General features: G+C 55.2%; 5 protein-coding genes across 5 annotated transcripts; 4 read left to right on the forward strand and 1 right to left on the reverse strand.

Annotated features, from left to right (window-relative positions):
- Positions 1-1184: 1184 nt before the first annotated feature.
- VOLCADRAFT_119285 (uncharacterized protein) lies at positions 1185-3045 on the forward strand (the record flags this gene model as incomplete). The annotated part of the gene is made up of 4 exons (XM_002956027.1): positions 1185-1243; positions 2155-2255; positions 2559-2665; positions 2998-3045. 4 exons carry the CDS (start codon positions 1185-1187, stop codon positions 3043-3045), a joined length of 315 nt encoding a protein of 104 aa, XP_002956073.1.
- A 5001-nt stretch (positions 3046-8046) lies between these two features.
- On the forward strand, positions 8047-14080 carry VOLCADRAFT_66565 (uncharacterized protein; the record flags this gene model as incomplete). The annotated part of the gene is made up of 10 exons (XM_002956028.1): positions 8047-8169; positions 8331-8402; positions 9182-9316; positions 9879-10003; positions 10203-10417; positions 10766-10953; positions 11554-11744; positions 12310-12438; positions 12970-13140; positions 13864-14080. The coding sequence occupies 10 exons, from the start codon at positions 8047-8049 to the stop codon at positions 14078-14080; spliced, it is 1566 nt and encodes a 521-aa protein (XP_002956074.1).
- A 2692-nt stretch (positions 14081-16772) lies between these two features.
- On the forward strand, positions 16773-17935 carry VOLCADRAFT_107060 (uncharacterized protein; the record flags this gene model as incomplete). Its single annotated transcript, XM_002956029.1, has 2 exons — positions 16773-17152; positions 17375-17935. The coding sequence occupies exons 1-2, from the start codon at positions 16940-16942 to the stop codon at positions 17933-17935; spliced, it is 774 nt and encodes a 257-aa protein (XP_002956075.1). The 5' UTR covers positions 16773-16939.
- Positions 17936-19905: 1970 nt separating this feature from the next.
- On the reverse strand, positions 19906-23809 carry VOLCADRAFT_97046 (uncharacterized protein; the record flags this gene model as incomplete). Its single annotated transcript, XM_002956085.1, has 8 exons — positions 19906-20046; positions 20138-20301; positions 20745-20859; positions 21187-21486; positions 21793-22158; positions 22357-22581; positions 23246-23361; positions 23698-23809. 8 exons carry the CDS (start codon positions 23807-23809, stop codon positions 19906-19908), a joined length of 1539 nt encoding a protein of 512 aa, XP_002956131.1.
- Positions 23810-24239: 430 nt separating this feature from the next.
- On the forward strand, positions 24240-27539 carry VOLCADRAFT_107061 (uncharacterized protein). Its single transcript, XM_002956030.1, has 6 exons — positions 24240-24424; positions 24715-24807; positions 24882-25145; positions 25228-25366; positions 25637-25827; positions 26072-27539. Exons 1-6 carry the CDS (start codon positions 24320-24322, stop codon positions 26276-26278), a joined length of 999 nt encoding a protein of 332 aa, XP_002956076.1. The 5' UTR covers positions 24240-24319; the 3' UTR covers positions 26279-27539.

Genomic DNA, 27539 nt, shown 5'->3' on the forward strand with positions numbered 1-27539 from the left:
GCCGATTCATTCCCCAGTACACATGTTGCATGATTCGCGGCAACGTGGCTGCGCTTACCGGAATTTTCCGATGGCGCGTGTGGCTGCTGCTGCTGTTGCTGCTGTCTGGCGGCTGAAAGTAGCCCCGTAGGCCGGAAGAGGATGGTGGGGGCGCTGGCTTGATTTGCGGCTTGGACTTGCTGCCACGTGGGCAGTTGGAGGAGGGGCCTGGCGGGCTGACCTTGCGCGGGCAGTTGCTGGCCTGTCGGACGGCTGAGGCAGGTTCGAATGATTTTGTTTTAATGTTGTAGATAAGCATAGGCATTACTTAAATTTCACCCAGGAAGCTCACCCAGCAGGCTCGCTATCGACAAAGCTGAAGTCCATTTTAAAATCAGCCTAAATAGTAATAAGATCACGTTAATGATTTAGTGAAGGCTTAACTTTAAAAGGACACTCAGCAGAAGCTTCTGCCATGCTTTTGCCGCGGCCGGCAACACATAACATACAGCCACACGTAATAGAGGCAAATGGAAATGAAAGTCATGTACCTTAGATAAATATTGGTAAGATTTTTTGGGGCAAAAAAATCCATTCCGTATTTTGGTTCAGTTCACAGCACGCATCGCACGCTCGAGACAAAGACCAGTGCTGAACCCTTAGTGTCTAGGCTTTCGTCGACTAGGTTACGTATTATGCTTGCCCATGACAAAGTTCCTGCCTACTGTCAGACTGGCCAATCTGATCTGTTCGAGTCCTTGGTCGCCGCAACCAAGGACGACTTCAATCGTGCCTGGCCGACTGCATGGCCGATGGCCCGATGCCCATCACTGCAAACCCCGGTATCCGACTGCAAATTACAGGTTACGAAACATGGCTGCCTTTGTAGCACGCAGAGTGCTTTCCTCACAAGGACGGTATGTAGGCCGCCTCCTAGCTGCCTCCGGAGCTCTCTGGCCTGGCTGCTACAATCCGAGGCAGCTCTCACAGCACGGCACAGAACCCAACAAATATACCCTCACATCGACAACAACAAACTTAAGGGACTTATCCTTCGACTAGTTCACTGCACCACTCAAGGTAGAGAAATTTGAGGGAAGCTCCAAACTGCTCCAAAGACCTCCTAATCCGTAGCGAATCAACCGCCGTAAGGGAATAGCAGGCCAGCCCAGGCTAATCCCACGAAAATTGTCGTAACAATTCATATGTGGCACATAGACTTACAGATACTGCTGCTGTGCTTCATAATGCCGCCCGCCGGCAGGTACGGGGTCCATATTCCTCGCCCTCGGAGTTTCTTGGATACGATGTCCTACTATTGAAAGAATCCTCCGCGATGACCAATATGCCTACCCGCGCAAACGTGCACGATGTGGGTCAGTAAACCTGGAGAGGGAAACGCACTCTAGCGTGTCGCGTCCCATTCCCAGCACAGTTTCAACAAGACCCAAAAAGTACTAGCGGCTCTCCAAAGACCGCTTCATTTCAGCTACATTCAGAAGCAGCTGCTGCTGCTGTTGCCAAGCGGACGCTGCCATGATGCCCTAGACGCTGCGCGCCGGGACTGTGCCTTGACAGAATCGAGTCCCCTATGTCTCGAACAGCACTGAAAGGGAGGGAGCAAATCGAGCGAGCGAGTGTCCCTCACGCACTGCTGCAGGCCCGTCCTGCCAGAGCCTGCAGTTGCATGAGCTGCCTTTTGGGTTTGCGGGTGTCGTCGACCTTAACCCTGGGCCCAGATGTTACCTAGCAGCATTGGCTCTTGGTACGCCGTACCCTGGTCTTGGGCTCCTGCCGCAAGTACAACTCGTGTTGCTGCTGATAAGCTGATGCTGATGATGATAACTGACGAGTATGGTGATGGCCTATTTGACCCTGCCTTGATGCCCGCTGTCCCCCGTCCGCTGCATGCCAGGTGCCACCAACCTTCAAATTTTTAATGGTATTTGCTGCTGCTACTGCTGTTACTGCTGCTACTGCTGCTACTGCTGCTACTGCTGCTACTGCTATTGCGGCTACGCCCTTTCAGAGTCGCCTGCTGTTGCTTCCCGCTGCCAGCTCACCTACCCCTGTCCCCCCTCCGTGTTCCCTCTCGCCACTTCCCACTCTCTTCCACTGCCCCTCTCCTTCCTGCCCCATATTTGCCACCATGTATGCACCGCCTGGCCTCCTCAGCTACGCCATCAAGCACATCTACGTGGGCCCTGCAGCGGCGGACTTCACCGACGTGGACCTCTGCCTCAACCTCTTCCTCACACTCTTCGGCTTCATGCCAGGTGCGCATACCCCTGTCTGTCTGTCTGTCTATCTGCCTATCTACCTGCCTGTCTATCTGCCTGTCTATCTGTCTGTCTCTCTGCCTGTCGGTCCGTCGGTCTGTCGATCTGTCGGGCGATGGTGTACATGGTGATCCCCTCCGATTAACCCCCCTGAGGACCTCCCCTTACCGCGCCACTCGCAGCTGCGTACTTCGCCGCTCTGTCACCCTCCTCACTGCCAACTCATCTGGACCTCCTCCCCGGGTGTGCTGGCGCCGACGGAACCGATGTCGAGCCCTGTGCATTCCCTCGCTCCTGCAGGCATCGCCCACGCGCTGTACCTGTTCGCACGGCACAAGGGCTGGGGTGCTGCGCTGGCCATGGACGCGGCCTTCGTGTGGTTGCTGCTCCTGCTGGAGGGTGTTGTGGTGCGCCTGTTGACCTCATTGCGGTTTGGGGCTCGACGGGCCGAATCAGCATTGAGAGCCCCACCGCCACCTTCTTCGCAGCCGCGTGAGTTGGTATGGCATCCTCACGCATACATATCAGCGGGACTTAGGTAGTGTAGTACATTTTCAAAGGGGTAGGAATACGGCTCCACCTTCAGCTCCAGAGCCCATCAGTTTTCGGCCGGATTGAGGTTGTGGTTATTTTCCTTGGTTGGCCCTGGTTGAACTTGGATTTTAGGTTTTGGGGTTTAATTGCCGTTAGGGTCACTTGAACCTGCGCGTATGTCTTCAACCCGTCGCCCGCACCACAGCCTCCTACATTTTTTATATGTGCTTATAAAATAGCCGCATCTCTTTAATTTTTTGATCCCATTCATCACCCTTCACCCTTCACCCATCTGTCACAGAAGCACTATCGGATGTCCTGGAGCAAGATAGCTGATGATATTGGAACACACTAGCGTGGTGACTTGGCGGTGCGAGAGCAGGAAGAGCACCGATGCGGTCGCTGACGCGTTATCTCCGCGCGCCAAGTATGATATTCAGACCCCAAATCGCACCCACCCTTCAAATGCACCGTAAATGTGAGGGAGATAGAGGACCGTGAAAGGAGGACGCATTGATCGTACTCACACGCCATGCATTGCGTCATCCATCTGTATGGCCAGTCCGGCACTTGCGAGCAATTCAGTAGCATGAGATGACCCATGGGTCACAGGTGGTGCAGCGCGCTTCAGGGCTGCGCATATCTGTCGTGGTCGCATACTGCATCATCATGAGTAGCTAGGCGCATCCTCATTTTTTCACAATTTGTCACTTGTCACAACTTGTCACTTGTCACAACTTGTCCATTTACTGTTCTGATGTCCACATCACTGGTTTGCAGTCGTGTCTTCCATTTCACCTGCCAAAAGTTAGCTTTGACCGTGTTCACAAGTTAGCTTTGCCCGCGTTTCATGTTTGATTCACATTAGAGTAGGCTTGTTTTCATGTCACATCACGTGGATGGGCTCGAACGTAATGCCCAAACTCGCGCCAATGATTGATTTTCGCTCGAATGAACGGGGTATTCGTATGTTTCACACCGTTTTGGTCGTTTTGGTCATGCACTTTAGTTTTAGTCCCAAAGTCATAGTTCCAATCCAACTTTATGTCTTATGCACAAGAGCATAGGAGCCTATGGAAGACACGCTCCGAGTTCTTAGCGGTTGGGATTAATGTCGCGGTTGCTAATAACAATGATAAAAGAATAAGCCACCGGGTACTAGACAGGCTTGCAGTAGCCATGCAAGCTCCATCGATCTTGTGTTGGCTTTGTTGGCTTCATCGGAGGGCATTCGTGATGTCGTTTGTTCTTCTATCATTCTGCACGCCAGCGCTGACGGAGACGCGCAAGCCATTTTTAAGCACGCGCGGATCACACACAGCGCTGCAGATTAAAGCGAATGTCCATACCGCCGTACATGCATGTACGATGTTACGTGTGAGATCGGTATGGAATGTTCAGCAGGAATGGCCGTGTGGCGGGGCGTGTCGTGCCGTTTTTTAGGACGCGTTGCGCTGGCTGCGGCTGCTTCAGGCCCTTTGAGCTGAGTCGTTGTGCTAATTAGTCGCTGTTTCCACCCGGCATAATTGTGCTGCTCGGTTGTGCTTTAACATCGGCTGTGGGATGTGTTGTGTCCCAGCGATGTTGTCCGGAGTTTTCTCGTATGTGCTCGGACACACCGCCATACAAATCCTGGCAATTAATTAAAGAGCACTAACATGGGGGGCGACAGTTGCTGTTGTCACAGCACCCGCGAAGTGGATGTGTGCGTGTGTATCGCCGTATGTTTGGAGTATCAGATCGCACCGGTATAGGAAAATCCTGCTGTACAGATTGTACGGAAGCGCGAATCACAAGTCAGGTGAGGTCGTTTACTTAGTTCCTCATGTAGCCCCCAGTTGCATATGCTTCTTAAGCTAATGTGTAGTAGTTGTAGTAGACTCCGAGAATGGACCCGGGGCTCGCACGCTGCTTTGCATGGCAACGGTTGTTGGAGCCTCTCTCCCGTTAGGTGTGTTTGGGGTTGAATGGACGAGGTGGAATTCGTAAGGAGCCCTGTGTTGGTATCACTAGCACCTTGCCCGTATATTGGAGTTCGTTGTTAGGAACATGCCATGGAGGTTGTGACATTTGCCCCTTGCCTTCAGCCGTTCTGGGGAGCGTCTGTCCGTTCTGGACGTGAACTGGTCTGTCTGCACACAAAGGGCCCGCACTGTGTAAACAATAATCTTCAAATGATCAACTCTAAACACAACGAACCCCGCCTCACACCGGGAATTCTCTCCTGCACCTGCGTTTCTTTTGTGAAGCAACGTCATGCATTTATACTTGTTTCGACAGACAGAGCAGACATGCTGAGGCGCGCGGCACAGTGTCCTGGAGTGTTCCAAAATCGATCCGGACTAAGGGCGGCATTACTACACCTTGACCGTTAGAGGGTGCGTTCATGGAGACCGGTGGTGATAGACACGGTTACAGTGATCTCCAAGCCGACCAAGAGTTTCCCCTGTGCAGAAATAAGGATGGGAAATCAGCATGAAAAGGACAAGTCGGGTGTCGGCTTCCTCGATAAAGGGCCTCCCGAGTCACATGGGGCAAGCTAAGGATTGCCTGGCTAGCGTCCACGGGTGAATCGATACCCCTCTCCTTCACACATTCACATCATCTCCCGCATCCTGTGGAACCCAATCGGAAGATGGCAAGCAGCTCCTGTTGGACAGGCGTTGAAAGACGACGCCGTCGTGGTATCTTAGCGGCTCGTGCACACTATGTATGGCTGCCATACGGTCACAGCTGGGGAATCACAAAGCCTAAGGTTGCGAATTGTTAGGATCGTAAGTACATAAGCCCTGGAAGCTGCTGCAAACGACCCGTGGGTCATCCGGCGTCGTCAGACTTGGGTCTCGTATGCAGATCCCACGTCTTCGTGGGCGAATAGCAGGCTTCCCTGCCATTGAGCACCGATTCAGCTATCCACAGCTTTGTTGCAGAGCTACTAAGTAATTCCTTTCCTGGTCAGAGAGTCCTCTGTTATATGCAGCCTAGCTTCACACGACTGCAGGGCGTGGAAATCCGTCTTCCCTGGCACTGTTTGACTGTCAACGTAGTAGCAGTAGTAGGTATTACAGCGAGCCCCAGAACCCAAGGAGAGCCCCAAAGGTCTAAAGTCCTCGACGCCCAGCCTAGCCGCGTACCCCCAAACAGGAAAACCGAGGTAGAAACCGGCTCCTAAATAAGCCACCATGGCACTGACGTGGGGAGGTGAGTCGGCCGCCGCGGCCAATCGAAAACCCTTTTCTGGGCTCACAGCCGTGCCATGTCTCAGCCAGTCATCTCACCTCTTGCTCGCAACCGAAATCCGCTCTAACTGTGGCTCCAGCCATTCCCACCCATCCCATCCTTTCAAAAATGGATGTACGGAAAATTGGATGGAAGCGAATATGGTTGAGGACCTAGGCACCCAGCGGGGTTCTAGCTGGCGTCCTTTTCTGCCACACACTCTGCCCAGCCTGCATGAAGGGGGATCTCTACACCCTACCGCCCAGCGGGCCCCCTCCCCCTTTCCAACGCGGTCCTTGTGCCATCCAGAAGCTGTCGTTTGTCCACCAACACCTTTGCACCCCATCCGCAACCCACACGCCCCCAGACATAGGCAAGTTCATCCTGGCCATCATCCTGCCGCCTCTGGGGGTGCTGACGGAGACTGAGCACCTCAATCGGACCTTTTGGATCAACGTGTTATTGACGCTGATAGGCTACGTCCCGGGTGAGCGTAGATTATAGGTGCTGAATCGTGTACGGGTTGTTAGATGGAAAGGAAAGGCACTGTCAGGGCAGTGGGGCGAACACGGGGTCAGGCTCAAGAAAAGGAGGAGGGGCACTTTTTTGGGTGCTTCAGCTGCAGATGCGGATGCGATTATGCCCTGTTGTGGTAAGTTATGGTTGATTACAGTTGTGGTTATGGTTAGTTGCGTTCGCGTTCCTTGCCGCTCCTTGCCAGCAGGGATCATCCACGCCTTCTACGTCATTCTGCGATACTGAAGGCGGGATCAGGATGAAGCCGCAGGTCGCTTGGGCCGCCCTTCAGGAGCCTAGAGGCGGCACCTGGAGAGGGGCCCCAGGAAGGAGTCCATATCCCGCTGATGTGGATTCTGCAGCTGTACGACAGTATGGCACTGGAAGTTGTTCATCTTGTCCCTGCATCCAGCTTGGGAACACGTGCTTGCGGTGTGGTTTTGAAAAGGTTGGCGGTGGGGATCATTCCCCACTGGGCTGGCTTTAGTGTATGCCGTGTGAGTATAAGTTGAGGTGCAATAAGGTGCAGTAAGTTGGGCCTGAGCTCTGTCGGTGTCGAATGCGGTCTGCCAGCGATTTTTTCCTCGGGGTCCATTATTAACCTAGGATTCATTGATATGATCCATAATGGCCTTTTTTACGGTGATTGGTTGGTGCGGCCAGTTGATCGTTGCGTGGCTTGCGGCCGAGTGGCACGTAAGTAGGCTTGCGGTCTTGTTGCAGCAGCGATGGTGTCGTCGGCAGCCATTGTGACGGCCACGCCGAAACTTGGTGTACTGCACGGGCGATAGTAACTTTACGCTAAGCATGGGTACGTCCCTGCTGGGAGGATGAGAGCAAGAAGTCAAGGAGAGCAACTTATTGAGGGATTCCGCGCTGACGCTTGCTGGATTCCTACAAGGTTACGCAAGGTTCAAGGCAAAAGGGAACGGAATACAGGTTGCAAACAAAGTATTATCTCTTTCCTTGCGAAGCCGGTGTCATTTTGGGCCTGCCCTGAGCCGCGAGAGTCAATCCGGTAAAGCGGTGGCTTTGTATAATCGTCGTATGTGATGTACAAGAATTCTATAATGTGAATATGGAATAATAAGTACATCATCACGAATACGATCCGCCACTTCAGCGCGTGGTCCTGACCGTTTCTGATAACAGTCCGGTAGTGGTTTCCCAGTGCTCGACAACCGCCAAGGTGGTTAGGAAGCGAACAGATTATGGCGAACAAACGTCTTCATTCCACCAAAGGTGACGGGTATCACTTACAGAAGTTCGCCCTTAGGTTTACTTGTTAACTATCCCCAAGTATTTTTTCGAAGGACAAAGGGTTTAGATTCTTACGCATTTCCAAGGACATTTACATGCGTCCGCGCAATTTAATTTAAATCTGCGACCTGTTCCTCTTGTGATAAATTTTTGTTTCCAATGCTAGAGCCCCGGCCGCCTGCAGTGCGCTAGGTCGGCGGCGGTCGGCCCGCTATTGTTGCGCCGTAAGAGCTAAGCTTTTAAACCTTGCTATCTTAAAATGGAGTATGAGCCGGCAGAGTACCAAAAGCTCCAAATTCGAACTTATGCACCACGGAGCATCCGCGAGACAGCGGAGGGCAAGTACTGGCGACGATTTAAATCCCCCATAATTGCGAAACAGGTATGCATGGTGGTTCCATCCTTGCCCAGCACCATGAGCGATGTTTGTCTTCCGGTGCCAAATGCGTCACTTCCCCTCGCTAATGCCATGTCGCCAACCCATACCCATACCCTTACCTTGCCTGCAAATGTCACCCCTCGATCTTCAATTTCCTTACACAGTTTGGCGCAGTCAGCCATATCGACTTTTGTCAACAGTACCCATTCAACCTAGCCGTGACCGCATCAACACGAGTAAGTGCTTGCCTGGCTGAGCCTTGCCCCGCCGGGGCTAAGTGAAGGAACTCTTTATGGCATATCACCACTTGCGCCGGATACGCTGGTGTCAGAACACTCCTTGGTGCACATGAAATGCGCACCTGGCCTCGAGGGTGCACTCCTCTCCCACCGGCGGAGGACCCATACCGTGATCTGGGTCACACACAAAAAAATGGTTCTGATGTGTATACTGGAAAATATAAGGAAAGGAAATTGTGTATAAGGAAAGGCAGCTCAGAACTTGCAATCCGGTGGGAGAAGCGTAACCTTGGGGGTATTTAAAAAGTCGGTGTAGGAGTTGCTGTTACAGCGCATGAAGTAGCACGCGCAGGAGAAGCAGCAGTAGTAACGGTTGGGCAGAAGCCCAGCAGATCTTGAAGGCTGTGGCCTGCGAGCACGGGAATCGCACATCAATTGCCGTCTCCAGGGCTGTAGCTGCGGCTGCAGCTGCCCGTACCGGATCCGCTTCCATCGCCCAGAAAGCAGACAGCGCGCTCCTCTACCTCCCGCCCCCCTCTCCCCCATTCATCCCGCACCCCGCCAAAGACTCTCCCACCACCGCACATGTTTCCGTGTCTGTTCTTCTGTCCAGCTTGGGACTCCTCCTGGTAACCCCCCTTTCCTCCTCCCCTTCAGCAGCTGCCCCTTTGAACATCGGCTTCTGCTGTTTTTTTCACTTTTAAAAGTTAATATAAAGTCCCGCCCACACCGGCGGTCCTCTGCGTACTCCTCCTCCTCCCTTCCCAACCCAATAGGTCATTCTCTACAACGGACTAGCACCCGCCGTGATCGGGCGGACCATCAGCCGCTTCAAGGACATTGCCTATTCAGGCTGCTTCAGATCGGACGGTCGTCTCGTGGTGGCGGGGGGCCAGGATGGCATCGTGCAGGTGGGCAGGCCTCTGGGGGTCCGTGGTGGGGGGGGGGGCGCCGGAAGAGGTGTGGGAAAAGAGCCGGGCTCACGCCGCCTCGAAACCCACACGTCGTACAAGACGCCACAGCGGGACGTGCCTTCCCCACCTTCCTGGGGGAATTTTGGACATATCTGCGCTGTGCAGCTGAAGTATTTCCATTGCCTTCACCCTTGGGAAGAACCGACCCGTGCGGGGTCTTCTTTCCTGACGGCTAGGCAAACCCCTGCACTCGCCACTCCACGGACTGTTTTCCATGTCTAGGAGAGGATCATGTTTCGGACGATCCGGACGGACATTCGGGACATGTTTAATATCGTCGCCGGGAATCACTCGCATGAAGAGTACTGCAGGAGCTTCGATGCGTGTTTTCATAGAGCCCTGTTCCCTGAGGTATCCTGACCCCCTCTCCTCGACTTTCTCCCCATCCCGCTTGGGACGCGGGCAGCTCACTTCTGATTTCCTTGCACATGATTTCCTCACCCCCCCGCCCTGGCCTTCCCCCCTGGGATCCCCCCCCTGGGATCCCCCCCCCCCCCAGGTGTTCGACGCCAACAGCCGGTCCGTGCTGCGGCAGTTCAAAGCGCACAAGCGACCCACGCGGGTGGCGAGGTTCGGGGCGGACAAGCTGCACATACTGTCCGGTAGCGATGACGTGACGGCCAGGTGCGCACTGCGCGTGTGTGTTAAGAGTTTGGGTAGGGGGGGTAGGAGCTTTGGCTGCCAACCGCAATAAACAACCACTTTGGCAATTCTGATGGACTGCGAGCGGCTCCTCCCACCAACTTAATTTCCACCTCTCCCATCTCTTCCTTTCCCTACCATACCCTTCCCGCTCTTCCTTCCCACTCTTCCCACTCCCTAGGTGGTGGGACCTGACCTCAGGTTCTCAGGTCCTTCGGTTGGATGGCCACCGCGACTACGTGAGGGCAGCAGCAGCCAGCCCCACATCACCCGACATGTGGGCCACGGGAGGGTACGACCACTGCGTCAAGCTGTGGGATATACGGACAGGCAACACTGCCGTACTGGGACTGGATCATGGGGCGCCGGTGGAGGATGTGGCGTTCTTTCCCTCGGGTATGCTTGTATGTATGTATGTGCTCATGTGTGTTAGTATGTATGTAAGTGGGTGCGTGGGGAGGGGGGGACGGAGTGGCGTTGCATCTTGCCTTCCGAACCTCCGCCAGCATACCGCCAGGTTCGTTTGGTTGAAGTAATGCAATGCGCACTTGTCATCACTAGCCCGTTCCCTCGCGTGCAGCCGCTGCGCGATCCGCGTTTTTACTAGATCGCCGTGACCCGGCGGTTTTTCACCTTTGCATATTCTTCCTTTTCCCCTTCAATTCAAATCTCAGCCTCATTCACATCCGTCCAATTCCCCGTTCCACCAATCTCCCCTCCCTTTCCCCCCCTGCGGGCAAACAGGTTCTCTCGCTGTCACTGCGGGTGGCAACTATCTGTGTGTGTGGGACCTGCTGGGCGGGGGCCGACTGATCAAGCGACTAGAAAACTTCCAAAAGACAGTCACGTGTGTGCGACTGTCACCGTTGGCGGGACCCGACTCGGCGGCAGCGCCCAGGATGTTGGCGGGATCACTGGACGGTCATGTGAAGGTGAGGTGGTGGAGGAGCCCGGCCCGGCCGCAGGCGGTGGCGGGCGGGCACGGGAAGACGGGGCAAGGAAAATGAAAGTGGATGGTGGACTGGTCAGTCGCGCGTTTTGGTGTGTCGGCGCCAGGATGGAAGTAACGCACAAGTCGTGCCAGAAGCAAGGCGTGGTGGGAAGGGGGGAATGAAGGGGAGATGTTGGCTCGGCCGGGGAATGGAAAATTAGGGCCGAAGGAGAGGTCAAGCAAATAATGTCGGAGTTATCGGGGATACGGGCGGAGGGCTAGGATGCGCGGTGTCGCTGCTGCAAAAGCGAAAGTGGGACACACCTTTGCGTCACCCGAGACCCCCCTGCCCAACCTCCCACTCGAAGGCCAAACCCCGTAACGTCCCTCCCGGCCCGCCTTCCCGCCTCCCTAACTCTCGCCCCCTTTCCGTCCTCTTCCAATCGCCTTCTTCCACCTCACGCCCTCCCCCCCCCCCCACGTACACTCTTGCCCTGGCAGCAGCTTCACTCGTTTGTGGTTCGTCTTTCCCCCCCCCCACGTCCTCCCCTGAGCCTTCCGTCCTCCTCAACCCATTGTCCTCAACCCCTTCCATCGGCAGATCTTTGAGTTGGACTCTTTCCGGGTGACCCACGCGACCAAGTACCCCGCCCCGGTGCTCAGCATGGGTTTGTCTCCCGACTGCCGCCTGCTGGCAGTGGGGCTCGCGGATGGCACCTTGTCAGTCAGGAGGCACGCAAGACCCAGGACGGCAGCGCCGGTGGCACAAGAACGGCAACCAACCCAGCCGAAGTACGTGGCATGACAGTGTGTATGTATGATGTGTGAAACAGGGGGGTGTATCTTCGCCCGTGGCAGCTACCCTGCGAAACCCTGCCTTCCCCGGTATTTCGGGGCACCCTCATCCAGTCACCCTAGTCAACTTCTCAGTGGATCGCTCAGGTTCCGCACCCACCACCAGCATCCAACGGAATCTGCCGGGTCGACAGCGGCGCAACTCCATTCCTGGTCGGCTCGCAGGTTAACTTTATCCCAGGTCACCACCGTCCATCAACTAGGGGCGCAATGCCTTCCACCATCGGAAGGATTTTTGACCCTAACGGGTATCGATCCCGGGATCTCCCGGGGGCAATGGTCGCGCCTTACCAGTGGTGCCAAACCCTTAATATGTATGTATGTCCGTTATGATGTAATGCAGAGTTTTCAACCTGTTTTTCCAACCTTTGGTGTCTATCTACCCCTTGTTCTGCGGCCCTTGCTATGCCCCTGCCTTTGTGTAGGCGACCTAGTTTGTTTCACAACACACGACATACACCACACGCCTCAACCGTCCACCATTTTGTAGGTACCGGCCAAGACTTACTGCCGCCAACTACCGCTACTTCATCCGCGGGCAAAATAGCCGGGCAGCAGCAACAGACTTCAGGGTACGAAAGCAGCGGCAGGCAAGGCTGCAGCCGTACGACAAGATGCTACGGCAGTTCAGGTGATGTACGGGTGCTGCTGGCGGGATTCGTCGGAGGCGGGAGGAGTCCTCTGTGAGGGGAGGGTTTCTTAAGGGGTCTTAAGTCTGCCGGCCTCCCCTTACTCCAGCCTTACACACCTACTTCCCCTTGTAGCCCTCCTATCCCCCCACCCGGTTTTTGAAGATCCGAACTTTCTGGAGTGTGTGTGTCTTGGTTCCAACCATGCCCATAATCATTGTGGCCTAACTACTCGGCCACGTCCGGGTTCCATTGCCGTCCACGTGGCGGTTTCCTCAACCATCTGCCTTCATTGCCCTCCTGCGCTCCTGGACCCCACCCGGCCAAACGCGGTTGTGTGTTTCCTGAGTCGGTGCTTCCTTCTCTTGTTCCCAGCTGCCGTCCATCGCCTCACGCGTCTTTCCTTCCGCCATCTCACCCATGTACACCCAAGCAGGCCTACCTAAGTTGTTTGGACACCGGCAGTTGGGATTTGTTGGCAAGTTGGTTGCATATCGTTTGAATCTTGTTTTGTACGGCGCCCTTTCCTTCAGGTACCGTGACGCCCTGGACTCCGCCCTATCCACGCGACAGCCCGAGGTGGTTGCCTCGTTGCTCGAGGAGCTCGCTGCTCGAGGGGGACTGGGGGCAGCCCTTGGAGGCCGGGATGCGGAGGGACTGCGACCCGTACTGCGACACCTGGTCAAGTACATGGCGGAGCCCAGGTGCGGGAGGTTGCTGCTTGTTTCCTTAGTAACAACTGAGTCACGAAGAGAAGATATGAGGAGAGCTTTCCTGTTTTTATGTTATCTTTATATCTTGGTCGTGCGATATGTAGATAAGCGGTATGTATACGTGTTGGACGGAGGCCTTGAGCACAAGTCAGAGTCAGAAGGCAATACCGAGAGTAACGTGCATGTGAAGTGAAGAGCGTGTTGGAAGGGAACAGCTTAGGGTTGTATGTATACGGGTGTGTTCTTATGCCTTGTGTGTGGATGATGTTTTTGGAGCTTGTGCGTGGACTACGCTCCTGCCTGTCCTGTCCTCATCCTTACCCGCCTCTGCACCCTGGCGGCCCCTGATACCAGTTCCCATGGCTGTTTTTTAACTAACCCCTGCAACCCGCCTCCTGCAGCCTCTGGCACGACGGGGATTCCGGCCTATAAGAGCATGTAGCTGACCCGTTGATGCATTTCCAAGCCACTCCCCACCCTCTTCCTTCCTTTCTCTTGCCCAGACCCTTTCCTTCCCAGCACCCGTGTCTGGGCCTGATCCGTTTGAACCTGGCTGAGTCATGAAGCTTCCGGCATGACTTGCACTGCTTCACAGGAATTCTTTTCCATGTCCATAACTCCATAACTCCATACATAACAGGAATTCTTTTCCATGTCCATAACTCCATAACCCCATACACATGTCGTTCATATTTTCCATCTGCCTCCTCCCAGGTATACTCGGTTGTTGTCCAATGTGGGTCATCGGCTGCTGGACACGTATGCGGAGGTGGTGGGAGTGGCCCCTGCGGTGGATCGGCTGCTGGGGGCGCTGAGGGACCGCCTGGCAGAGGAGTTGGGGGTGCTGGCGGAGCTCACACAGCTGGCGGGGGCGCTGGAGCCGCTGCTGGCGGCGTCGCTGGCGGCAGGAGGACTGGGAGAAGGGGGATGAGGCGTGATGTCCGTTGCGGGGGGCAAGGAAGGGGAAGGGTAGTAGGCATAGAGTGTGATGGAGAGGACGACTGGCAGAAGTGCTGTTGGGTGGGGGATAAGACGAAACCACGGACGATTGAAGCAGATATCGGAGATAGACGGATACTTGTTGATTGGGAAGGAATGTGGGCGGCAGGAGTGGGGGTGGGGCTTAGGCGACGTTGAAGGAAGAGGGGAAGGTGACCTGTCCAGGGGGCCTGACAGCTGGAGAGCTACTTCCTCTGTTGGAGACGAAAATGCTTGTGGTGACTTGAGCTCGTGAGAAGAGAAAGTGTTTTGTTGGGAGGGTGTAGCCTATGCTGTAAGACTGATGTCCGGGAGTAAGAGTTCAAACTGGGTGGGGAGATGACTGGTGGCTGTGTTCAGAGGGGGGCAAGGAAGTGGGAGGCGGGCCCATGCCCGCCTCCTCATGCCCGCCTCTGGCTGCTGTGCATATGGAGTATGGCGTCCTGACCGAGAGCAGTACAGATTGTGTGTGCTCCTGCAAAGTGCAGCTGCAGGGTGTCCGGATGTGGCTGTGGCCAAGGCATTCCACCTCTTGGTCTACAGCTTGCGGGTTGTCTGAGCAGGCAAGGTTGAACAGTGTCCCCTTAAATCGTGTATACGGATATTGCCCTGCTTGTTCATAGCGGCGGCACTGGTTGTGGTGTTGCCACCACATCGCGGGTGCAGAGAGGATATCCTCAAGATGGCGGGTCGATGATTTTTTGACCTTCAAATTGCAGTACCATAGTACTGCAGCATGGAACATTTGCAGGCGCTCTCTCTCCTAACAATACCACCTGTGCACGAGGGGACGTACACAGGTACACATTCTCGGAAAAAGCAGGATTCCTCGACAAATCTGTACTTGAAATCTAATAAGGTTATGAAATACAATACAAATGTGGAAATTTGGCTGAATATACGCCTTAAGCTCTACTGTACTAGAGAGGTGTACTGTGATTCTGTACACATCCCAACTACCACACCACCAGGCCAAGCATGAGGTGTAATGCGTAGGGCGACACCTACCCATACAGTGCAGCTCCTGGAGCCCACCGAGCAACTTGGGGCACTATTTCAGTCAACCTTATGCGCACTTAGGGTTCACGGGGCTAACCATCTGCCAGATCACAAGGAGCCCCGCGTACTGTCCTTAGGAGCAGCAAACGCCATGGTCACATGCTTACAGGGCCTAACAGAGCTATACAGAGCTACACGAGTCGTCAAGGCCTGGGTACTTGCTGGTACGGCGCTTGTTCCTTCGGTTGGCATCTGTTGGTCGTGGAGTAGGGTTGGTCGTGGTATCTGCCTCGTGGGCTGGGTAGAGGCGGCTGCTCCACCCCCCCTTTACATGCCGGTACCTGCGTTGGTTCTTTGGAAGGCTTGCAAGCCGGGAGGAAGTTGAGGAAATTGATACGCTGCTTGGTCAAGTTTGTTGAAAAGAATTTTGCTTTCATTCTATGCTTTATGAAAATTTTATTCTGGCTATATGCAATCACGATAGGGATGTCACTATCTAGTCTTGGTCCCGCGGGTGGACACACTCGTTTGTTGTGAGACCAATGCATTACAGCATCTGATGCATGGCCGGTGTAATGGCGCTACAGCACTTTTGAGGCAGGGCGGGTCGTGGCGTTGGTGGTATGGATGGCCTCCGTCCTTGTGTGTGGTCGCTCCTCTGCCGTACCGAGTGCGGCCCTTCACAAGGTTTACTTCTTTGTTCTCCAGCTTTGTATTGCCCGGAGGGTATTAACAAATGGTTTATCCGCAAGTAACTATGTCACATATACCTCTGACTTGTAGATTGTTGATCGCAGGCAGCGTGCAGCGGGGATCATACTATTTGCCGGCGGGTGTGGCTGCCCCGTGCGGCGATATGTATATGTGCGGGTGTGTGTACCGCAATGGTTTCGGCTGTGAGCTGTGGTAGCTACTCGCAGTGGTTGCGTTAGACCCTGAACCGTCTTTCAGCAATGCACCGAACATTGTCAGGCCTCAACAAACCTTCGTTGCTGATCCAACTGGTAAGGCTTTTAGACCCGCCATCCGCGCCAGGACTAGACAACAGACTACGGCAGAACAGCAAAAAGCGGTAACAGGACGTATGTGCCTGGCCACCGTTCTTAGCGCTATTGCCACGCATGTTACGATGCATAATACCTTCGGTGCAACGACAGGCCGCCTTAGGAACCGCTCCGACGGTGTTCAGAAGTGTTTGCTGCAGTTCGCCAAACCACCAACGCCCCCCAATCCGGCCATACAACAATTTCTTGTCAGTAGATACATTTTGCTGTACGCAAATCCTTTGTGGCTTTGGGTTGTCATCAAGTGCAATGCATTAGCCCTAGGTGTAAAAAACGTTGTCTGGATCGCTTAACATGAAATTGCGTTAGGCCACATATTATGGTAAAATGCTGCGGGAAACCGTTGCCAAAGAGGACCCATATTCGGGCAGCAGGGTGTCGGATAGCGGGATGAAAATGGCGGGACAAGGTGATCAATGGCAACGCTCTGTCAAATAGTATTTACATCACCATGTATTCATTTGTGTTGTAAAACCGTATGTTTCATGCCCATACTCCCATGGTGATATGACGTACAAGAATGCCGCTGTCAAATATGCCCAGAATGCTGTACTTGCACCAAGCGCATGCTTTGCTTCATAGGCCTGCACAGCTCGCATTACCAGTATGGTCTAGTACTTTATACCGATACGTCTTAAAAGCGTTGGGTTAGCTTTGACTGATCTTCGTGTCAGCAGCGTCGCCTCATATCGAATTTTAGCAGCTCTCCATTAGCAGCTAGAGTTACAAAGCAAAAGCTATATTCCAGCATGGCGGGCCCAGATGTGGAGGTTAGTCCCAGCGACTTGCGCTTCCGCTTTCAACTCAACAAGCAGCTTCTAGCAACCATCAATATTAACAATCCAAGTAGCCAGCGGGTTGCATTTAAGATCAAGACTACCGCGCCAAAGAAGTATGTCGTGCGGCCCAGCTCGGGAGTGGTGGAATCTGGCTCCAACGTGAGCATCCAAGTCATTATGCAGGTATGCACTCAACCTTTCGTCCTGTTATTTCACAAGGATGTATTAAGCGGCCGTTCCGGCGCCTGCCCCTTCTTGACTGTCTTGCCTCGTGGCACGAGGACTGTAGACGGGGGTTCCTGTATGGCGGTTCGGGGGCGTCGGATTTGCCTTGGTTCATGGCATGAGGTAGATACATGGAACGAGCTTATGCAAAGGATAAAAGAGGAGGCGTGCTGACCGCAGGCCCAGAAAGAGTACGCGGCCGAGTTCGCCAATTGCAAAGATAAGTTCATGGTTCAAACCACCGTGCTGGGAGAATCGGAGCAGATTGAAAAAGACACGTTTAACAAGGATGTACGCAAAGACCTCAAGGAGTATCGGCTGCGGGTCACCATCGAGGGACCGGCAGCCCCACCGTCACCCGTCCCGGAGGCGAATGAGGCCGACGACGAAGCTACCGCCGTGCGCAGTGCAGCTGTACCCCCTGCCGCACCAGTATTGCCGCTGGCCCCAACCGCTGCAGCTGAGCCCGCCGTTGACCCACGGGTTCGCAACGCCCTGGACAACCTGCATGCTGCAACAGTAGAGAATCAGCAGCTCAAAGGACAGGTTGAAAGGCTGCAGCGTGAACGCGATGAGCTTCGGCGACAGCTTGACAGCTTCCAACTGCAAGGCGCTGCGCTGAAGACTGGCGCTGCAGCCCCACAACAGGCGGCCGCGGCACCCAAGCCGCAGGTGCCACTTGCAATCATCTTGCTTGCGGCCATCATCGCTTTTCTACTCGGGCATTACATGCGCTTCTAAATTCGGCGGACTCAAACCTGAGGACCTGATGCCGGGTTAGGCTCCGGCGGGATGGTGGCACCGACTGAGCAGCGGCAGTGCAGTTGCTAAAACACTGTCTTTACGTTATAACGGAGCAGGGTGTAGCGAACGGGCCAATGGTTATGGCATAGCAGTGACGGGAATTTCTGCTTAATTTCGGCATGGCTCTTGCGAGAACCCCGGGTCGATAAGGCTGTGCGTGAGCTGCTGTGCGGCTGCTCATTTTAGCGCAATGTATGGTTCTATGTTTGCTTATGTGGGCATATGCACTGTCCCCTGTCAGCTGTCATGGCCGATGCAGGGACATTTCTTGAGCGCCAATTGGTTACGCAGCGGGGAAGTGACGTGGCCACAAAGCGGGGTTCCCAATTGGCAGCGGGCACGTTATTAGTCAGCCTTGATGGCGAGGGAAATGTTTTGAAAGCCTTAGCTTAAGATTGAGCAGGAAGATGGCATGCCAGGTTCTGCGGTGGTCGCTGATTGCCCTGAGGCGAAGACCGGAACGGGAACTGCAAGGAGCACTAGTCGGACCGAGCAGTCTATCAAGCAGTGGGGACATAGCGTGGCAGCAAGTCGTCAGCCCGGCGTATGGGCACTGGTGAGCCCCTGAAGTACTGGTACTTAAGAAGGTGTGCGCGTCTATCTGTGTCTGTGAAGGTGTGCGTGTCTCTCGCTTATTCTGAGTCATGGCGGGTTTAAATAAATAAGGCTGCGATTGGGTCAGACAGATTGGCATGGGAGGCACGCGGCGTAACCTCATGGCGGTCGCCATACAAATTGTTGACAGGTTTGGGGTCCTGCGCCATTTCGTCATCGTAAGCTAGATGACGTGGTCGGCGGCGGCTTAAGGCAACTTGTTTTGCCTCTTAGAGTGGTCTGGCTAGGTCCATCCATGTGGCTCCTGTGCTGCATGTTCGTTGTCCAGAGATGGTATGTAACCCTGCCAGCACGACCAACGTACGAGGGAAGGTAGATAACACAATTGGGAGGGTCGGATTGAACTCAGTGCAACGCAGGGCTGCTGCGGTCACATCCGTGTCGCCAAAGTGCATCATAGAAGTCGTCAAGGACTGTGGTCTGTGGCATGCGCGGCTCTGGACAGTTCCACGAGACGAACCATGACTGTCACAGGACGTCTTTCCTGCTTTTCATTTACCGCGTTTCCATCTTGGCAGCTAGATAATACAGGAGAGCGTTCGGGTTGTATGTGCCTTTCGCCGTCGTGGTTTTCACTGGCTGTGTTTTGTCTTGGGGCAACGGCTAAGGTTGCAGCACTGGGCGTCTGTTTTCCGCGTCTTCAGGTCAGGCAAGGGTGAAATGCTGCCTGGATTTGTGGAAGACCAGATGATTTCCGTATAGGGTTGTGCCCGTAGTCGGTGGGCGCAGTGTTTGCGATGTGTTCAGTAACACATCAGCTCAAGAAACTGGTTTCTCTATGCTGTGTGTTTGGGTTAGTAAGAACGTATGCATGCTAGCAGTTTCGTTGGAATGGACGGCCGATAAGGTGCCATAAAGACTCGTACGTTCGTGCACCGAACCTGACACGTGACATAGAATAAATGAGTGCTTCTTTACTTATTCCTATTTTGTAAGAACTCAGCTTGTTAACCTCTCATGCCGTCATTGATACTGATGCAACATTTGCCGCTCATGTAGAGCCTGAACCACACCCTCGAACGGCTGGTGACGTGTTCAATCAGCTACAAATGGATACGTGCCTGCCTTACCTCCCTGTTTGTGTACCATTATTCACTTCCCCACCTGGCTCCGTGCCTTAACCAAGGTCTCCCCCCATGTCCGCACTTGCTGCGATGCTATGTAAAGCCCCAGCCAATCCTCCGGCAGGCCCAGTGACACTGCTCCCTCCGGACCCAAACCTGCCACCATCGCCCCTAAACACGCCCCCGCGTATGCAGCCCTGCTCGCGCAGCAGCCTCCCTCACGCACAGCTAGCCGCACACCCCACATGTACGCCTCCGCCGGTAGGGCCGCAACACGTGCGTCGACGCCCCCTCTCCCGGAATCCCTTCTACCACTGGAAAGGCGAGTTGCATCAGCAGGACATGGTCTCGTAATGACGCCGCGATCATCTGTAAAACCAACCACAGCGGCGGTTGCATCAACGTTGCTGCTGGTGGCTGCGACTGCGGCAGTGCTCCGCCTCCGGAACAATTCCTCCACGTGCAGGACCACGTGCAGCGGTGTCTGAAGCGCGTTCGGCATATGGCAGTTGCGTCCTAACGCCGCCACTGCCACAGGTACGGGCTCTGTCCGCAGCTCCAGGGCGCGAGCGAGGTGCCCCGCAATCTCCGAACCCATTCCCCACACGAACGGCGCCAGGCGGCCTGTGGAGTAGAGGAGTTTGGTCGGGAGAGTAGGGGGGAGGCCGTACGGAGGGGTTCTGCGGCTGCCAGGGGACAGCGTCGGCAAAGCATGCAGCGGATCCTCATTGGTTCTGCTCAGAACACCCGCCGACCGAATCATCTGTTGACGAACCAACTCCGACTGGATATCATACAAGCCACGGCCACAAGCCACGCCGCGGCTAAGCCACATGCAGACTTCGCGGCAGTGGGCACACCACCAATACCGTATGATGCAATACAACACTGCAGACCGCACAGCCTCCTGAGTGCTTCCCTCGCATCCGAATGTTGCAAGACCAATCGGTATGCTAGCTGCCAGGGACGAGTGGGAGTGTGCCCAACGCCGACGCACAGCTGCTGCTGTGCAAACATAAATGCAAAAATCCCCGGGGCCCCTCCACGTTCCTCGCCCAATGCCGTACCTTGGGGAGATCTTAAGTCATGAATGACATGCCGCACAGCTGCCTCCGCTGTCGAGCCCAGCAACAACTGCTCTAGCACCGCCGCACCCGCAGTTGCCCACGCCACTGCCGCGTCCTGTTCCGGTACATTTCGTCGTAAATGATGCATCTTTGCAGCACTTGTGTTAACTGCTATTTTGTCACCCAACTTTCAAGAGATAGAGGCATCGCATGTACATCCACACAACTTGTATCTTGTATGTAAGTACATATTACATAGGGGGCATCTACATGCTATCCAAATAGCGCTGCTGCTTACCACAAGCCCTCCAAATTCCCCGGGTTACGGCTCCGCCGCCATCCGTGTTGGGATACGGATCTATCCCAACACCCGTCACCTCCAATTTCTGGCATCCATCCGCACAAGCTAGCACTGCCCTGCAGACCGGACCTGCGCCCTCACCGTGTTTTGAGTTACACGGGTGGCCAACTCCACGCATCGGAGGAGCGGGTCGGCCGTACCGCCGTCCACGTCAGCGACAGCAGCTCCGGAGCCGGCAGTGCCGTATTCAGTGTTACCGGCCGCAGCATTGCCCTCGGTGGCGTCATCGCATGGGTAGGAGGAAGGAGAGGAAGAGGCGGCGGTGGGGCCGGCCGCAAATGCCGCTACCAGCGGGGCGAGCCTGGCCACGCAATTCGCTTGGGCATCGTTAGCGCCCGACAACGGAGGTGGGAGGCCGCGGCTGTAATTGCGCAAAAAGCCCTGCATCGGATTGCCCAACAGATTCATCAGATTACGAGTCATAGCTGCCAAGGGAATGGAAGCTCAGAGGCCAGAGCAGCCGAACCAACAGTAGCAGCAGGCGGATGGCATACACGATGCGAGGGCAGGACCGGCAGAACGTGCTCCTGACGAGGATGCCACAACGAGGGTACTCGCCTGCAGTGTACGCATGGCCCAGCAGTTATAACAGCTGCAGAAAATGCACTCAAAGACACGTTTGCAAAGAAACACCGCACGAGACCCCAACACGTGCTCGTGCGCCCGGCCCCCAAGGCCGCTATGTACCTTGGTCGATACGTCCCGGTAACCATCAAAACCACTCCCTGGACCAAAGGTCTGAGCGAACAGCGCCGCGTACTGGCCGCAGTGCAAACCCACGGGGCCAGCGACGGCACTGCCGCGAGGGCTGCCGTCTTCACTGCCGCCTCCGCCGGCTGACTCCGCCAGGCTGCGCAGCAGCACTAGCGTCTGCTCTCCGTACGGCGAGTTACGGCCGGAGGTGTACGAATAAAAGGGGCTTCTGGGCGGATCCATAAATTCCAGTCCAAACGTGAAGGGGTGGCTCGGAAGGCAGGAGGCTGAAATGGCGGAGGATGATGACGGGGGCGAGACGGACTGAGAGACATCCAAGGTGATGGCCGTGGCCGTTAGCTGCGGCACGGGGGTATGGAAAGGGTGCCAGCCCGGTGTAAAGAGTGGGCGCAAGAGCAGAGGTGTTGGTGTGGGTGTGTCGTGGCCGCGGTTTAGCGCGGGTCAGCAACAGTTACCCGCATTTTCCCGAGATCCACAGGCCATCGTAGCCCCGCTCCGCGCATCCCAGTCCTTGGCCACTCGCATCGTACGACTTACCTGCTGTTGCCGCCGATCCTGCTCAAGATCGTCCAATACCGTCATGTCGTACACCCAGTGCACTCCCATGGCTGCCGCGTCCGCCAGGGCTGATCCCACCACACAGCCGAGAGCGCGCGCCTCCAGGGCTTCGGAGCCAGGGGATGAGAGCGAACGCCAGGGCGGGACTGCAATCAACTGCTCATACGGCACCAGTACTGCAGGATCCAGAGTGCACAAGGACGGCTGAAGAAGGGCAAGGGAGATGCAGGAAGGCGAAGAACATAGGAAATGGATGAGGAAGGCTCTCGAAATTAACAAAAGCAGGATGGGGGCTATTTGACGGGCTTCTGTTGGGGCCTTATGGCAAGCGATCCAGGGTCCAGACCCTTAGGCCGCTGGTCAGCGGGGTAGCAAATTGTGCCCGGCCAGTTAAAGCCTGGACGATGTTGAAGGACCCAGATCCCTGCTCCGACAGGAATGAACGAACATGAACGAGAACTGCATTTGGAACTGGAGCTGAAACCGAAAAACTGTTGTTCGTCTTGGGCCGGCAGCAAAGAACCTTGTAGACGAAAGAGCAAATGCTTCCGTGTTGAAGGTGACTAGAACATCATATAACCCCACATGCCGTTTGCATGTGTTTTCCCTTTCTAGTTACTACTGACCCGGCAACCCCAAAGCCAGTTGCCAAAGCGCGCCGCGTTTTTTGCGTCGACGACCAGGTAATGCACTTTTGCATGAGCTACACGTCCTCTCTCCTTGACCTCTTTCCTCGGAGGACTTAGGTGGCTGAGTGATGCGCAGCACAAATATGCGTGCGGCGGCCGCAGGGAGAGGTTGTCGCAGGAGTCACTGACCCCTTACAGACCCCAACCAGCCTCACACTGCACCAGGTCCTGGTCCTCACCTGGTCCTGGTCCTGGCTGGGTTCCCCAAGTACGCACGCCACGCAGCCCACTCGGGCCGCTAGCTCGGAAGCTTCGTCCTCCAAACGGTGCATGGACGCGTAGGCAGCCTGGGCCTCTGTAGGAGCGAACAAGATAGGAGGACGGTCGCGTGATGGTGGGTATGTTCCATAGGTGCCAGGGACAGGACGGGAGTACGTGAAGGGTTTTGGGGAGCACATTACAGCATTACTATGTGAAAATCTTTAACCGGACGACCGGGTTCTGCCGAAACTCAGACGCGAGAACGAAGGTACGCAAGAAAGAAGTGTGGCTGATCCCCAATTCCATTAATCGGTCGGATCTCTACATCCCACCGATTACGCCTTGCCCCTGGTCGCGCCTCGGCTGCCGGGCATGCGCTCGCCGGGCTCTCTCGGCGTATTCCACCCGCATCCTTTCACAGGGTGCTTACCTTCGAAGCGGCCCTCTTTATTAAGCCGCTGTGCCAGCTCATGCATGGCTATGGCCTCCGCCTCCAGCTTCCTAACGCGTTGCGCCTCCAGCTCTAAGGCTGTATCGGCCATTGTAGTTTCGGGGGAAACGGTTTGGGTCTCCTGGGGTGCTGCGGAGAGCGGTGCTGTCTGCAAGCAGCGCGAGCGGGTGGTGCCGATTGGGATAGCACCGGCCGAGCCTGGCGCTGTAAATGAAGTGTAGAAGGCTGGAACGAGAGGTACTACAGGTGATGGATACGCGGTTAAGTTGATAGTAGATTTTCGCAGCGAGGTGACCCGTCTCATCGGGACCGACATAATGGGTAAGGTGGCTCAAACGATTTGCAAAAATGCATATGGACAGATGTTATGCTCGCATCTAGGCACACGTTTTGTCGGGTTATTCCAGCGATGTGAAACAGGCCAAACTACCTGTACGGCCCTCTGAACATGCGGGCCTCCCATCTTGCGAATACATATGCGCCGCCCTGGCATAATCTTCTCACTCCAAACGTAGAGACATCTTTTATCTACTCTATCTGGTGGTGCAGGTTTGTATTTTAAAAGAAAGTGGGCTACGGCCCAGGTTGAACAGAAGGAGAAATGCAGACGGAAGATGCAACACCACTTGTACCTGGGCAAACAAAGCTTGTGAAGGCAAAGACGCGGAGGGGAAAGCGGTTCTTAGAAAGCCGGGCACCGAAGGCGGTGAGCGCGGTTTTGGGTGTCGTTGAACAGCTTGCACCTTTGCATCACTTGCATCACTTCGGCGCTATGATGAACGCAGCCAAACTTTCTGACACCTCTTGTGCGAGGGCCTAAGCCCGCTGAACGCAATATGCTGACATATCTGAGCGCCTAAGCATGCTGCACTTCCATACATGGAGCCTTTGGCTGTTCCTTTTTGCACGTTGCCTATCATCACCGTAGATGGACGTTTGGAACTAATATCGGGGAATTAGATAATCACAGCCCGCCGCCACATTGACGCCTTGCAGATTGAAGACGCGAAGCGAGCACTTTTCCTTTATGGAAATCAAACCAGCCAAATCGTCAAGGATGTGCTTACGGATCTTTACCAATTAAAGCGGGTAGGTCACAAGTTCCTTAGTTCGCATGGCCGACAGCGGAGTCTAACGGAGCTTTCCACTTCCGCGCCTTGCAGCTAGAAGCACAAAAGTTTACGCGAAAGAATGAAAATATTCGGCCGTTCGAGCCTGGCGGCGAAACCAGTCTGGAGTTTTATTGCAGTCGCAATAACTGCCCGCTGTTCGTCTTGGGAAGCCATTCGAAGAAGCGGCCACATAACGTCGTAATCGGACGGCTGTTTGACTTTCATCTTTATGATGCACTAGAGCTTGGTGTGGAGGAGTTCAAAGCCATTCGAGATTTCGGCGCCGCCGGCACCGGCGCCCAGCTAGGAAACAAGGTACGCCGATCCGCACGCCGCCAGGACTCCGCAACGCCGTTCCGGCCCCGATTACGGACCCCGATCTCGCCTCCACCCCCAGCCCTGCGTCATTTTCGTGGGCGAGAAGTTCGAGAGCGTCCCTGCCCTGGCCCTGGCCAAGTCGCTGCTGCTGGATATGTTCCGCGGGGAGCCTGTGGACAAGATCAACTTGGCGGGCATTGATCGGGTGCTCATGGCGGGTAGGTCGACCGCACCACACCAGTACAGCGGTTTTGCGGATCTGCAGGATGGCAAGATGAGATAAGATCTTGCAAAGGGGGAAAACAGTTCACATCCCTATGCTCGGCGCTCCGGATCCCCGGGCCCTCCTCAGATGCCGCTCACTTCCCACCTCATCCTTCTGCAACCCGCAACACCTTTTCCACTCCTGTGCATGTTGCCTGTCTTGGTCCTGTTCAACGGCCGCCGCTCCGCCCTACGTCCCGCCTCTCCTCCTCCCGCCTTTGCAGTTGCTGAGGGCGACACGCGGCTACAGCTCCGACAGTACTCTATCCGCTTCAAGAAGAGCGGCACCCGAATCCCTAAGGTCGCGTTGACAGAGATGGGTCCGCGCGTCGCCTTTAGCGTGCGTCGCTACCGCTTGCCACCCAGCGACCTCCAGCAGGACGCCATGAAGCAGCCCAAGTTAGGGAAGAAGAAGGTACAAAGGGAAAGCGGGCAGGGCCGGGAAAGGGAAAGGTGGGTGGGTGTGTCTAGAGGCACCAGACAGGATGAGGTGGCAGCTGGAGCAAGGGGCAGAGCGGCAGCTCAGGGCCCGGAAGGGGTACCTTTTCCGCCCGTCTACCTTCGCAGGTCTTCGGCGCTGTGGCCGCAGCGCTGCTTCCTTCTTAAACCCGTGTCGTAAAACGTCGTCGCCGCTGCCGCTTCTTATCCCTGTCCTGCAGGAGAAGAACGTGTCCTCGGACGCTCTGGACGGCAAGGTGGGTCGCATCTACATGCCCAAGCAGAACATGGACACGCTGGGGCTGTCCAAGTACAAGGGAACGAAGCGGGAGCGTCGGGAGGGTGCCCGGGAAGCGGCAGAGGCCAGGAAGAGGCCAAAGGCAGCAAAGGCCGCCGCTGTGGCGGACGGTGGCGGTGACGCCGAGTGACGAAGGAACCTGTCCAACGATGTTCGCTGTGGTGGCTAGTTCTCCATGGAGATCAATCTTAGTTGGAGAGGTCAGCTAGTGCTCGACCTGTAGGATATCTGGCCGAGAAGGTGCGACCTGGACATGATCCTCGAATGTTTCGTTTCTCTTGCAAGGGGTTGCCGTACAGACGGACCCTGACCTTTCACGGGAGGGTAGTGAGGTAGGTGGATAGGACGGTTTTTTGTTGAGACATATGACCCAAGATTTTTTTGTCCTGTGTTCTGCGCTGATTGGGCGCCCCTGGGAAGTAGAGCAGCGACGACGTGCGTTTGGTGTGCGTACGTTGAGCGTGTGCGCGGATATGCCGGGGGGAAACCAGAATGGGAACCAGAAGGACCGGAAAGACCGGAAGGACATCATCGCAAGGTCTCTTTTTGGGGGGCAAGGAGGAGGAAAGGTCACCTTGGGTGTAGAGGGGGTTTATGGAGTAGATACAGCCAGAGCGTGGGAATGAGACGTTGCTTGGTGGTAATTGTCGCGTTCCGGAGAAACAGGACCGGAAGAAACCCAAATCCGAATTTGCGGGAATATGCTAGCCTTCGAGTAGGGAACTGGGACACGGGTTGGATGGGAAGCAGGGCCGCGTGCTTCGATGAGTGGTTGCAAGTTGCAACGTGCTGAAGCACAGGCCGATTGAGGCCGCTGGTGCTAACCATCGCTTCTCAGGGTAAAAGATTAGGGGGGACCGCGACAGACAACAATAATGACGACGGCAAGGACGATGACAGCCAGTGCGTTTGTGCTCATCGTGTGGGAATAATTGTTTTCTATACACTGATCGCCGTTTTACCCGCCACTGCGCCCCTCGCTGGCGCTGGTGCAGCGAACCCACATGGGGACCCGACAACATGTAGTACTGTGGACATGATGCTGGTATGACGTGTTGGCAGCCTGCAAAGAATTGCAAGTGGATTTTAATGATGCGCTGGGCAGGGTTCTGTCGGTTTATGCTATGTCGGCTATGACCGGGCTCAGCACAGTGCTGGCGATCAGACATCAAGGTTGGCGAGGGTGTACATATACGCCGACAGGCCTTTCCCTAGCTGGTGTCCTAGTCCGGTGTACAGGGACGTTTAAGTCGTCATTTGAATGACGAGAGATGGCTGGATGGCCGCAATCAGGGTGCTTTCAGCATTGGAAGGGATAAGCAGTAGATAGGTTGCCTCCTCCGGGGCGTATGGCTTAGAACTGTAAATTGATGTAAAATTTACAAACTGTT

The sequence above is a fragment of the Volvox carteri genome, assembly GCF_000143455.1.
Source record: "Volvox carteri f. nagariensis unplaced genomic scaffold VOLCAscaffold_57, whole genome shotgun sequence".
Classification (NCBI taxonomy): domain Eukaryota; kingdom Viridiplantae; phylum Chlorophyta; class Chlorophyceae; order Chlamydomonadales; family Volvocaceae; genus Volvox; species Volvox carteri.